At 39.1% G+C, this 13,836-nt stretch overlaps 2 protein-coding genes across 3 annotated transcripts in view; one reads left to right on the top strand and one right to left on the bottom strand.

Moving 5' to 3' along the window:
- Positions 1-11,166, bottom strand: part of LOC135615216 (cation-chloride cotransporter 1-like) — a 28,450-nt gene extending 17,284 nt beyond the window's left edge. Inside the window, exons 1-4 of one of the 2 annotated variants that reach the window (XM_065113422.1) lie at positions 10,971-11,166; positions 9,085-9,259; positions 7,342-7,491; positions 6,891-6,969 (exon numbers count right to left, since the gene is read on the bottom strand). In XM_065113422.1, the coding sequence (XP_064969494.1) occupies positions 6,891-6,969; positions 7,342-7,491; positions 9,085-9,227 (372 nt within the window). In that variant the 5' untranslated portion in view covers positions 9,228-9,259; positions 10,971-11,166. The remainder of the gene's footprint in view (positions 1-6,890; positions 6,970-7,341; positions 7,492-9,084; positions 9,260-10,970) is intronic. The other variant, XM_065113421.1, reaches the window with a different exon arrangement.
- A 1,170-nt stretch (positions 11,167-12,336) lies between these two features.
- LOC135613913 (uncharacterized) lies at positions 12,337-13,836 on the top strand. Its single transcript, XM_065110924.1, has 2 exons — positions 12,337-12,531; positions 12,649-13,836. Exons 1-2 carry the CDS (start codon positions 12,337-12,339, stop codon positions 13,834-13,836), a joined length of 1,383 nt encoding a protein of 460 aa, XP_064966996.1.

Here is a 13,836-nt window from a genome sequence, read left to right as displayed (position 1 = left end):
GGATCCCACCAGGTATAGGATGGGTCTGTCAATATAGGCAACCTTATCCATACATGTAGAAAGACTATTACGGTGAGAACCTAGATACAAGTGAAAGAAGTTTGCTTTATTGTATTGATCAAAATCCTCCAGTTACCATTTCATTATGCAGAACTTGTAACCATTTCCTGCAAAGCTCCTAGCATTGTTCTTAGATCTGAATCAATCATGTTTTGTCATTACACTATGTTAATGATAAAAACAATTTTGTTTTCTTACAGCTGTTTGTACCTCTTGCAGCTTCCATATCTATTATACAATAATGAATAATGTTCTCAATTTTTTTGTCTGGATGCAATTTACTAGCTTCTGATCCGTAATGTTCTTTCATTATGTAAATCAAGGTATGCAATACCGTACCGTACCGGTGTTTCGAGGTTAGCTCGGTATGGTACGGTACCATGTACCGAGCAGTACGCCAGGGCGTACTGAGCGGCACACCTAATTTAGGTGTAAAACTCTTCGAAAATACCTGAAAATAAAAAAAAAAAGTTATGATAGAATTTTTAAGTTAGAAATAAATATAGTAATAGCATAAGTTTAGCAAAATCAATGTAAATTAAGTAAGAATAGTATCACATATCTTTTTCGGGCTTTGAAGAATATTTTGTGCAAGGTTCGTATTTCAGTCCATTATGAATTGTCCTTATGTAAACATACCTGTTGATTAGAAAGTTCTTCCTTTTAATCTTCCCAAATTAGTCTCGATTCAATTCACAAATCGTTGTTTTGTAAAGTTTAGGAGAGCACAAATATGAGAAAAAAAGAGTTTGAAATAGTTTAAGAGAGTATGAGAATGTAATGAAATGAAATAGAGAAGAAGAAGGATTTAAATACTATGAGAAAGGGCTCCAACGGTCAATTTGACCGTTGGAGCACTGTATCATTGTTACCGAGCGGTTTTAAATATTTCTTCCTCTTACTGGAGCACTGTAGCATATTCCGTCCGGTAGCGAACGGTCCGTGTACCGGTATACCATCGAACCGGTACGTACCGCCTGTATCGGGTGGTACTATTCGAAATTGCATACCTTGATGTAAATTGCATAAGCTAATCTGTTGTAATCATGCTCTACCAAGGTATGCAATTTCTAATGGTACCGTACGGTACGGGCGATACATACCGATCCGACGACATACCTATACGTAGACCGCCCACTATCGGGTGGAATGTTTAAAAGCGTCCCGTATCGGACGATACGGGATAATATCGGGCGGTAACGGTCAAAATTTCGACCGTTACCGCCTGGCACAGCTTGGTAACGGTCGAAATCGACCGTTACCGCCCGACACAGCTCGATAATGGTCGAAATCGACCGTTACTGCTCGATAACAGTGTTATAGTGCTCCAACGGTCAATTACGGTCGAAATCGACCGTTACTGCTCGATAACAGTGTTATAGTGCTCCAACGGTCAAATTGACCGTTGGAGCCCTTTCTTATAGTATGTCTTATTCTCCTCTATTTCACTCCATTACATTCTTATACTCTTTTAAACTATCTCAAACTCTTTTTTTCTCACATTTGTGCTCTCCTAAACTCTACAAAACAATGATTGAATTGAATGGAGGTTAATTTGGAAAGATTAAGAGGAAGAACTTTCTAATCAAGAGGTATGCATTCTCTCTCTTTAATTAAAGAGTAATTAAGAGCTTTAATATTATGATTAGTGTGTTTAATATTGATTAATTCAAAATTAGATACTTAATAGGTCAAATATTTATATTTAATATATATTAAATATTGAAAATATTTATGATAGTAAAATAAGTTTAATTAGATTTTATTAAAGTTATTGAATGCTACGATTAGTGATTTTAATGATGATTTAATCGAAATTTATTCGATTTTATATCAATTCAATGTGTTTACTACCTATTAGGGTGTTTGCCATGTTTATAGTGTTGAAAGAGAAGTAATTAGTGAGAAATTAACTAAGTTAATCATGTAATTAGTGTATCTAATGATGATTTCATTATAATTTGAACTATATTTGATCAAAATTATATATTTAATATTTTTTTTATGTGTTTAACATATATATGATGGTAAAATAAGTTTAATTAGGTTTTATTAAAGTTATTTAATGCTGCGATTAGTCATCTTAATAATGATTTAATCAAAATTTAATCAATTTTATATCAACTTAATGTCTTTAATACCTATTAGGGTGTTTGACATTTTTATAATATTGAAAGAGAAGTAATTAATGAGTAATTAACTATGTTAATTAGATGATTAATGTATCTAATGATGATTTTATCATAATTTGAACCAGATCAAAATTATGTATTTAATGCTTTTTTTATGTATGTAACATATTTATGATGATAAAATATAATTAGTTATGTTTTAATAAAATTATTTAATACTGCGATTAGTGATTTTTTATCGATATTTGATCAATTCAATATGTTTATATTTTATAGTTTATTTGATTTAAATTTGGTAAGATCATGACACCAAAGGAACCGCCACATGATGATGCATGGGTTCATGCCCGCAAGATAGATGGGAACTTTCATCATTGACAATGTATTTATTGTGACTACATTGGCAAGGGTGAAGGAATAACTTAGGTGAAAATGCATTTGGTTGGCGGGTATCCTGATGTTGCAAAATGCAAGAACATTCCGATGGAGATCCGTAAATTATTTCAAAGCAAGTTACAATAAGCAAAGGAAGATACATTAAAAAAGAAAGCAAGAGTTGAAGAAGAATATTATAAGGCTACACAGGAACTAGTTTATGATCAATATGAGAGTTACGGCGATCAAGTCGACCCGGATCTCACAACTGGGATTCGTGAATCATTGGAGCATCAGTATACGGTCGATGAAGCAATGAGACATCGATGACCTGACTCACAATTGGAGCATGGCAGTGGTAGTGGAATCCAGAGGTTGGCCAACATGAGGCAGCCAACTGCTCCTTAGTTAGGCCGAACTAGTAGTATGAGGTATGGTGGATTCCGTGGTTTTATGAGAGGTCTTGGCAGGTGGTCCGCACCAGATATTGTTGATATTGATCCATAAGCTTATCCCCCACAAACAGCGAAATAGACACGGATTGACGATGCATACACAAAAAAAAAAAGGGATATTAGGAAGGCAATCTCAAAATGGTTCAACTTCCATAGGATTCCAGTCAACACAACCCAAAGTCCATATTATCAGAGCATGGTCTCTTCTATTCAAAAGTCTGGCACGGGGATCCAACCTCCAACATCAAAAGAGATTTACGACGTGTACTTAAATGAGGAGGTGGCAGAACTAAAGGATTGGATCAAATCCTTCAAGAGGCAATGGGACGAATATGAGGTGACATTGATGTGTAACAGTTAGACAGGACCAACAAGAATGAGTATCATTAACTTTCTTGTTTATTGCAACAGAAAAGTGGTGTTTTATAAGTTTGTTAATGCTTCTGAAAAGATCCAAGATGCAAACTACATTGGGAGCTTGATGGACACTTTAGTAGAGGAGATTAGACCACAGTATGTTGTCCAAATAATAATAACCGACAATAGAGTGAATTTCAAGAAGGCCGGTTTGTAATTGATAGAAAAAAAAACTTTATTTTAGACTCCATGTGCAGCTCATTACATAGATCTAATGCTGAAGGATATTGGTGAGCTAGATGCAATCAAGAATTGTGTAGCTCGAGCACAATCAATTACAAAGTTTATATATAATCATCATTTAGTCCACGCTTTAATGCAAAAGTATGTAAACGGTGCGATACTCCGACCTGGAATTACTCGATTTGCTACCAATTTTATTGCATTAAAGTCATTACAACAAAAAAAGCATAGCTTGAAGGCAATGGTCACCTCACAAGAGTGGTCTGATTCTAGATATTCGAGATTGAGCGATAGAAAGAAGATAAAAAAGTCCATTCTTTCCTCTAGATTTTAGGAGACTACAGTAGAAATCATAAAAGGTATGGAACCACTTTATATTGTCCTTTGTAAGGTCGATATGGACAAGCGTCCACAGATGCCGTATCTTAAATATATGTTGATTTAAGCAAGAGAGGAGGTCAGGAAAGTATTCAAAGATGATTTTAAGGTCGACCAATACGTACGGATCATTGATCGTCGGATCGAAGTTCATATGGATCAAGATATCCATAATACAGGTAAATTCATATTCATAATAATTTAATTTATTATTTTTTAAATAATAAAAAATCATACTAACAAAATTATGTCTTGTAGCGTATTATCTAAACCCGACAATTCAATATCGATATACTCTTGGAATACAAAATAATTTACTAACGACACTACGAAATGTTATATATCGGCTCTTGCCAAACACTACTGATGCAGTCGATGGTCCTATGGAGGGTCGATTATTTCGAGAAACAGTTGGTTCATTCTCCGACGTTGTAGCTATATCGTGTCGTTACACTATAGATCCTGGTGAGGAAAAGTTACACATATTGATTATCAATTATATTTAATGTTAATTATTTGTTATACTAATAAAATCTTATTTATATCTTTTTGCAGTCGAGTGGTGGCTACAATTTGGAGGGGATGTACCACATTTAAGGAAGGTTGTCGTTCATGTATTTTCACAAACGACAACATCTAGTGGTTGTGGACGTAATTGGTCGACGTTTGCATTGATTCACACGAAGGTCCGCAACAAACTCTCCTACAGACGATTAAAGAAACTAGTATATGTCCATAATAGCATGCGACATGCTGAGCTAGATAAGGAGATAGAGGAACCATATATTGATCCCATTGACCTCCAATTCTACAACGAAGATTCAGAGCCGATGTTAGATTGGGTTGAAACAGCAGAGAACCAAGAGGATCCTCTACTTGATGAGGTGGGAGATCCTCAGCGTCCTTCACATTTTATCACCGAGGCAATAGAAGAAAAAGAAGCACAACCCCAACAGGTGGGAAATCCCCCTCGATCACAACGTGGTAGGAGTCAAACAACATCGAGTCAAACTGCTCGAGGAACTATAGACACCCAACGATCACAATCGTCCGCCCAACGTGCAAAGGCAAAGGGGAAGGCAGTAGCATCAGTTGCATCGTTGGAAAGAATCGAGTCGGGTGACGAGACACCTTCACAATCACATTCAGCAACTCGCTCGGTCCAGAGACATGATAGCAGCACGGACAACAGTGCCTCGACGGATGATGGCGGTGATGTCGGGCAGTCGTTGGTCTCGTCTACACAACTTGAGGGTGGTGCATGGACCGAGGAGCAATATTTTACACATGCCACCCAAGATTCAGGTCATGGAACTCGATAAGGTACTGGTCAAGTTTATGCGTGGAAGGGGAAGGGGAAGGGGAAGGTAGTGGAAGAATTTGAGCAAATGTGACAGAGCCTACATGATGTAGACACAGAAAGAAGCTCATCGTATTCACACTCATCATATTATGGAGAATCATACGGGTAAAAGTAGTATGGTGATAGTTGGTCATCCTTCTCTGAGCAACAGTATGATACAGAGCAGCAGATCAATAGCGAAAGTAGAAGTTCTGACATTCACCAATATATGCCTCGAGAGCTGCCTCGGACAAATGTGATTTATGACGATCAGCCTACGATCAACATCGCATTGATGCATCAATAGCATACGGTATATCAATACACTATGTCATGGGATCAATTTCATGATTGGGTCCAACAAACATATTATATTGATATGCAGATGTATAGGATCGAGGACCCCGATCCACCACCCGTGGAGGCCCGTCGTTCGTTTTGGTGGTAGAATTAGCAATCAGGTATATCTACATATGTGATTATTTAATTCATTTAAATTTTAGAGTTTATATTGTAATAAAATAGTCTAACAATTCAAATGATTTTTCTGTAGATATTTCAATATTTACATAAAGACAATCCGTAATGGACTGTCCGAAAAAGATATGTGATATTATTCTTACCTAATTTACATTGATTTTGCTAAACTTATACTATTACTATATTTATTTCTAACTTAAAAATCCTATCATAACTTTGTTTTTATTTTCAGGTATTTTCAGACGGTTTTATACCTAAATTAGGTGTACCGCTTGATACACGGTACCGTACCGTACCGAGCCAACTTCGAAACACCGGTACGGTACGGTATTTCAATCCTTGCTCTACCATTCTCCTCATGAATTATGTGCTTTGTTAATACAAATTGAATAATGTGGAGCACAAGTCCAGATCAACTTTTAAGTGAGGGTAGGGCACATAAAAGCATCCCAAGTAACCAACAAATGCATTGTGAAACTGTTCTAGTCTATCTAGCAAGGACATTCAATGCCTTCTGAACAGGCAACATTCTTGGGTAATTAACTTACCATGACAAAAAGAATAAGACGAAAAACAGAGAATAAAATATGACAAAAGATACGAGAAAAGATAAACAGGGAGCAGTGAGCAAAAAAAGGAGAAACAGAAAGCAGTTAGCCTCTTTTAAAATCAGCCTTGCAATAAAAGTTTATTCTTTTTCCATCTCAAGATTGGAAGCAAGATAATGATCATCATCAAATTAGGTCCTTTTAGGCAAAGGAGCAAAGAGACAATTTTATTTCATTAAGATCATGAAATTAGTAGAAAGAAAGAGAAACAAAAGAAAAGAGGATAAAAAAATATATAAAAAGTTTTCCAACCTCTGGTTCACAAAACAAACAGAAAGAGATAAACTATATAAGGTTAGGAAACCTCCTTCCCAATCAGTCAGTAAATCCACCAACAGGTGATATATTTCATGCGCGAATTTAGAAAAATATAATATAACTTGTGCAAGAAAACCTACAAACTTTTTCAACAAACAAAAGCAAATACAAAGTAGCTGTAAGCAAAAGGTAGCAAATGTACCTTTGGGCCCCCAAGAGTAATGGATACATCCTCACCATCTCTGGGACTTGACGGTGTTGGAATTTGTTCCCCTGTCATACTGTAATGACTTAATCAATTAAAAAATTAAAGAAAACAAATATCCATATACCTAATGACTAACCCAAGGTGTAAAATTGCACATTATACCAATGATATTATACTAGTCAAACAGGGTAGTGGTACACCAGTATCATGGAATACCATCCATATACCAGATTTGAACTATTTCTTAATATCTTTTGGGTCTTTTTTGGTAAAATACTGATACGTGCAGATCCAACCAAAAATTTAAACCTTAAGTCAAACCAAAATACCAAACATGCAACTATTGTTATGAACTTTTTATGAGCATGAATGCTTACATCAGCCGGAGAAAAAAAAAACTGAATGCAAATATTAAAGAAAGAAAGATGGCGACAGTATCACGTACCTTTTGAGTCCCAATTTGTTCACAAGAGAATCAAAACCAAATAGTTCCAACTTTGATTCCCTCTGGGAGTTGTTGGATCCATCATGACCATGGGAAGGTCCCTCCGTTGCATTGGGACCATTCTCTGATTGTGATGACATCCTAATATTCCTAAAATAAATATGAATAAAATTTATTACTTTGTTAGCAATCCACAGGCAAAATATTGTAACAAAAAAGTAGTTGTAGAAAAATAAACAATAAAAGAACAAAATATATTAGAGAATACAAAAAACAAAAATATTGTAGAATATATATTCTCTAGAATATCCACAACACAAAACCTAAGGCTAATATGTCTGAAATAGTAAGCGAAAAGAGTGTGTTTGACCAAAGCAAGATCTAAGACAAGCAATACTAATTACCATGGTTTACCTTACCGATCTGTACCAATGTACGGACCAGCTGCCAGTATGGTACATAACGAGCTGTACCGAGTAATATCAAGCATACTAACACATAGTACATGAACGCGTACCGATGTACCGGTCCCCTATCGGACCGGTATGTACCGCCCATACCGAGCAGTATGTCACGGTATGATGAACCTTGCTAATAACTAACTTGAGACAAGGAATATAAACTTCAGAGAGATACACATAACGCACAAATAACCATGAACTCATCAGAAACGTACCCTATTACTTCTGAAAAGATCTCAATTGCATTCACTTAATTCGTAGAAACAGGAGATTAAGAAGGCCAGTCACATATCACTATACAAGTTATAAGCTAAGCCTAATGGAGCTTTATATTGAGGTTTCACGAAAAATAAAGAATTCTGTTCTAATTGGATGCCAACCTAGTCTTGACCTTACTGATCATATTCATCTTCGAGCATAAATGCAGCCTGCAGATGTTGATAGTATGGGCAGAACCCAGAGAGTCAGCAGCTCAGATTCAGCTAAAAATTTGACAAATTGATATCTTATGCGTTAACAAAAATGAAACTAAATCACTGTTAAAATGTATATGAGAATTTACTCCGATCATTTGAGTTAGGCTCAACTAAGCTTGTCTCAAGAGACTAATCTATTGCAACAAATAAATTATCTATTAAGGTGCAAAGCTAAAGCATAACCAGCACAAAACATAATATCTGAAAAGCATGGATTAATTCTACTGTCATCCTTTTTGTGCCTTGCCAAAAAGAGAATTAGTTTTCAAGAACCTTGAGAAGTGAAACTGCAGAAGAATTTGATCAATAGGGGAAGCCAGTTCATCAAAGCACTTTTGAGCAATCTAGAGTATGCTGTTGATAAACTAATAATTAATGGATCCATATATGCACTCCCATCGTGACAGACTGAAGATAATCATCTCCAGGAACATTATATATGTAGCATTATCATTAAAATTTTCTTAGTATAAAATTGTTACGAGGTTTCAGTTAATGAAGATAGTTGCAGCTGACATGCATTACGCTTATCCTATTGCATCAAAATGACCATAAATCTTGCTGCTCCCATAATAACATGCAATTGATTGTGCTTTAATCATAAGTAGGTAAGAACTGATAAAATAGAACACTTTAAGCTAAAATTTCTTTAAAAAAAAAAGAAAGGTTAATTTTGCAGATCAAGTATACTCTGGATAAAAATGAGAATAAAACATAACCAACTGAAACAAAATATCTTGCAAAGTAATTCCTACAAGATAAAAGTTGCATGAATAATTACTAAAAAGTTCAAATAAGGAAATCACTTTAGTTGTATCTCTGTAAGAGGACCAGAATCTATGGAAGTCATTTGGACAACAGGTGGATCATGGGAAACCACCGGTCTGTACTGCCGTCCACTACGTGAAGTAATTTCCTCATCTGCACTCTCAATTTCACCATTCTCCATGATCAACTATCTGATTGACAGTTTAGCAACACCTGTAGCACATCAACAGAATTAGGAATAGAAACCTACTCATACATATGAAACTGATAGACAAAGAGAGAGGATGGTTGCAAGAGTGGGGAAGGAAAATAAAGCTTGCCCTGTTGAAAGTTCAATTGAGGTTTAGGCAGGGGCCTGGCTGCCGATGCCTCAACTAAGGCATTCACCTAGGGGGTGCCATGTCTCGCCTAGGGCCTCTCGATGCACTCTAGTCTCACCTAACCTCGTCAGTTCACTTTAGCAAATGCCCAAGTGTCTCTATTACCCATTTTTTCTAGTTAGCAGTTATTATTCTTTATTCTTTATTTTTCTTTTTTTGTCTTTTCCCTTTCTTCTGCTCCTGTCACTCAATGTGGTTACCTGCCACACTTTTTTTTTTATATCCAGGAAGCCACCTTTCACAAACTCACATTCCAAAGAGTTCTATTATTTATTTAGCAGGAGTGATGTCAAGGGACTCTGGGTTTGTTTAATGAAATTGAATTATTATTTTAGTTATATTCAATATTTTATTAAACTTGATTCTGACATATTGATTAGGTGTACTTGAATCGAGTTATAGTTAATTAAGTTGGACCATTATAAATTAATTAATTACATGCTTCCTTATTGGCCATTTCTGGTGGAACTTCATTTCAGAAGGTCACTTCCTTTGAAACAACAGCTGTTCGATGTCCATAAAAGTAATAACTAGATAGGCAACCAAAGACCAAATGTTTAGCAAGTGTGCACCGAATCATATCTCCCTTGACATGAACAATAGTTGTCATGGAAATGAAGGAAATAGGAGTAATACAAAGTTTTCAATCATGTCATACTTTTGCTTTTTCAATGAAATATTGACATCAATATCCACCACAAAAAGGTATTATTTGCAATCTTAATTACTGATAACCTCGACGATAGGTTGGAATGGACCTCCTCTTACATCATTTATTAAATATATTTTTATCTCTATTCTATTATTCTAAATATCCCAATATTGTGCATATGTCACACTTGCATGATTGATTATACTTCATTAACTCAACTTCCCTATAACCATTATCTTCTATCTATCAACCAATAATCATCAAAAAATCTTCAGGAGATTTCTTGATTGAGAATCAAATCTTTGAAAATACAAACAGCTATCTAAAGGTGAACAAGAAAAATTATGGAATCATTACACAGAATAAATCCATGAAGCATGGACCGAAACATTTTAGATGTACAAGAAATACACAGGAGGTATAAAAGAATATCACCTCGATCAGTGGAATTTTAACAAGGATATCCTAGAGAGGGTATTCTTCACAAATGAAATCATTATTTCATAGATCTCTTCTATCAGATATCCAATAACTTGTCATTTGTGTTATGTGTTTACTACATCACCCATGCGTTAGATGTTATCAACGTTTGTTAAATTTCCTTCATGAGACGCATGGAATTCTCATAAGCAGCCTACTTTGAACAGCTCCGTGTTCGTGCATATTTTCGACAATGGTCGATAGATCTTACATCCTTCAGGCTTGAGTCAAGATCGGATCATAAATCATCCGATCCGGGTTGGTTTCCGCAGCCGACAACGTGAGATTTCTTTTATACACGAGAAAGGAGGAAAGAAAGAAACGAGGATCACGTGGTATCTTCATTTATTTCATTGCGGAAGAAGAAGAACCAAGAGAGAAAGAAAGAATCGAGAGGAGAAAGAAGACTCACAGTAGGAACCACCGGAAGATCGCTGCCGATCCTCCCTCGGCCTTTGAATTCCCCGCCGTGTCTACGCTCCGACTAGCAGGCACGCCTGCCTTCCGGCTTCTTCCCCGTCGTTGGGATTCCACGAGCCCCAGCGCTGCTGCCTCCCGCTTCGTCGGCGACAAGGACGGAGCCCCTTGGCGTGGAATTGGAATTATAGAGATACATACCGTATCATTAAAAGACTCCCCTCAACGACGCGATCTTGATCTGATCTGACCTGACTTGTGGGTCGGACATGTCATGTCGTGTTCGAGCGACCGACGTCGGTCGGATGCGAGGGTCTTCCGTGGCGGCTCTCTTAATTCGAGATTGAGCTCCAGTTAATAATTCTATTATTAAATAGGCTAAGTTTGACCCTTCCACCATATTTGACGCGTTGACCAGATTAATAATAAAGCTAATAATAAACCACTTCTTTGCGAATTAAATAATTAGAATTTCATCAATAAAAACGGGAGTGAAATTATGCGTATTTAAAGTTTAATCAATCAGATAATAGGAGATAAAATTTGATAACATTAGGTACGTTCAGCTGTTTAATATACTATATATATTTCAGCTCAGTATTCATATGAAGTACATCTTTTAATGGTTAAAAGTGTAGTGTATTAATAAAGGTCTTACCCGTGATATATTTTCTTAAAAAGAAAGCTTTTTCCCTTTTTTAATTTGACAAATTCTCAAAAAATTTATATTTATTAAAATTTCTCACAAAACGTTGTTACTTTGAAAAATTCTTAAATAATGCTACAACTTTACTCTTTTAACCCTTAGATAGCAGCTAATCTACTATTTTCTCATTCACAATAGTGGCTTTTGGGTTATCGAGTGATTTAATGTTAGACTATCTTAGTGTAAACAACTTTAAGTCGTGGTTTCGGGACCGACGCGGCTTGGTTCGGGTTCGATTGATGGGGGATCTTCCTGGGATATTTCTCGAGACTGTTGAGGTGAACGATTACGGTGGTCCGATTGGGACGAGGTCGATGTTTCCTCCGGGAAGGAACTCCTCGCCTGGGCATTTAGTGGGAGACCTCCACCTTCGCACCTGCACAAAGGTTGGGTCGGGGTGCCGATCCCTCCGACCCGACCTTTGTGCAAGTGCGAAGGCGAAGGTCTCCCACAAAACACCCAGGCGAGGAGTTCCTTCCCGGAGGAAACGGTGACCCCGTCCCAATCGGACCACCGTAATCGACCACCTCAACAGTCTCGAGAAACATCCCAAGAAGATCCCCCATCAACCGGACCCGAACCAAGCCACATCGGCCCCAAGGCCACGACTTAAAGTTGTTTACACTAACATTTTGGCGCTAGAAGGAGGGTCGGGATGTCGAGGGATCACCCGATTGGCTCGGACAAACCTGCGGCTGAGGGGTCACATCCGATTGGAGCTTCAGGGGAACATCCCCCACACGGAGATCTTCATGGCGAACACCTCGCCACGACCTCAAAGCGCTATTGGCGGATATTCAACAACCCGGGCCTGTCACCGCCCGACGGTGCCCCCGCCGACCCATCGCCCGTGTTATCCGAGGCCTTTCATGACCTCACCCATTAAGTTCGAACTTTGACCGGTATGGTGTAGTCCATTATTCCCCTTGTTTCTCGTCCACTGTGACAACAAGAGCCACCCATTCAGGCTCGCACACCGCCTCAGGACGAGGTGCAGAAGGAGGTCCACAGGTCAAAAGGAGAGTTCGGGGAGGACGCACACCAGGGATCTCCGTTTACGCCCGAGATACAGGACCAGATAGTCCCCTCGAACTTCCGACTCCCCTCCCTCGACGCTTACGACGGCTCTACCGACCGAGCGGACCATGTAGTCGCTTTTCGCGCCCAGATGGCGCTATATGGGACCTTTGATGCTCTGATGTGCAGAGCGTTTCCCACCACCCTGAGAGGGCCAGCCCGCGCGTGGTATAGCGGCTTGAAGACCAAAACGATCGCTTCCTTCGACCAGCTCGTCAAGGACTTCGAGCTCCACTTCGTGGCCTATGCACGGCTGAAGCCTTCCGTGGTGCTTCTCCTCGGACTCAACCAGAGGGAGAACGAGCCCCTCTCCCATTTTGTGAATCGTTTTGCAACGCAGATCCGGGGATTACCGGACGCTCATACTTCTCTATTGATGCAGGCGTTTATGATAGGCTTGCATCCTTCCAGGTTCTTATGGTCCCTCGTGGAGCGACCCCCCACCGCGGTGCCCGAAATGCTCCAACACGCGAACCAGTTCATCGCGGCCGAGGCTTGGATGGCCGGGAAGCGGGAAGAGCACAAGAGGGGCAGGCCGGAGCCGGCTCGGGGACAACAGTCTGCCACGTCGAGGCGCAGGCTGGACCGACCTGACCCGCCTACGCTAAGGTCTCCTATATCCTCTTTGGGTGCATCCCAAACGGAGATATTTCTCCAAATAAGGGAAAAAGGGTTGCTCAAGGCCCCTGTTCCAATGAAGAGCCCGCGGGAACTAGTTGACCGGTCCAAGTATTGTTGCTTCCACCGGCAAAGCGGGCACGATACTGAAGAATGCCACGAGCTGCAGCGGCAAATCGAGGAGCTCTTCTATAGAGGACACCTCAGTTGGTTCGTCCAAGAGAATAGGGGATTGTTGCCCCATCCGGAGGGTCCCGTTGAGCGCCACATCGACATCATCACGGGCGGCCCAGCGTCCGGTGGGATCAGCATGTCCGGAAGGAAGGCATACGCCCGCTCAGCTAGGGACGATGCTACCCGACGCAGCCCCAACCCTGAGGTCGCATTCCCCCCCAAGGGTGCTGAGCGACCAGAGCACGACGACGCGCTCGTGATAATGGCTCGAATCGCCAATGCCTAG

This window comes from Musa acuminata, chromosome BXJ2-6 (assembly GCF_036884655.1).
Source record: "Musa acuminata AAA Group cultivar baxijiao chromosome BXJ2-6, Cavendish_Baxijiao_AAA, whole genome shotgun sequence".
NCBI lineage: Eukaryota > Viridiplantae > Streptophyta > Magnoliopsida > Zingiberales > Musaceae > Musa > Musa acuminata.
Note: the sequence above shows the minus strand (reverse complement) of the source record. Positions and strands in the feature narration are given on the sequence as shown.

Bases quoted from the DNA above. Each gene is read 5' to 3' on its own strand.
- LOC135613913 (XM_065110924.1), top strand. From the start codon at position 12,337: ATGTCGAGGGATCACCCGATTGGCTCGGACAAACCTGCGGCTGAGGGG. The intron at 12,532-12,648 runs GTGTTATCCGAG...CCACCCATTCAG, and splicing joins CCCCCGCCGACCCATCGCCC to GCTCGCACACCGCCTCAGGA.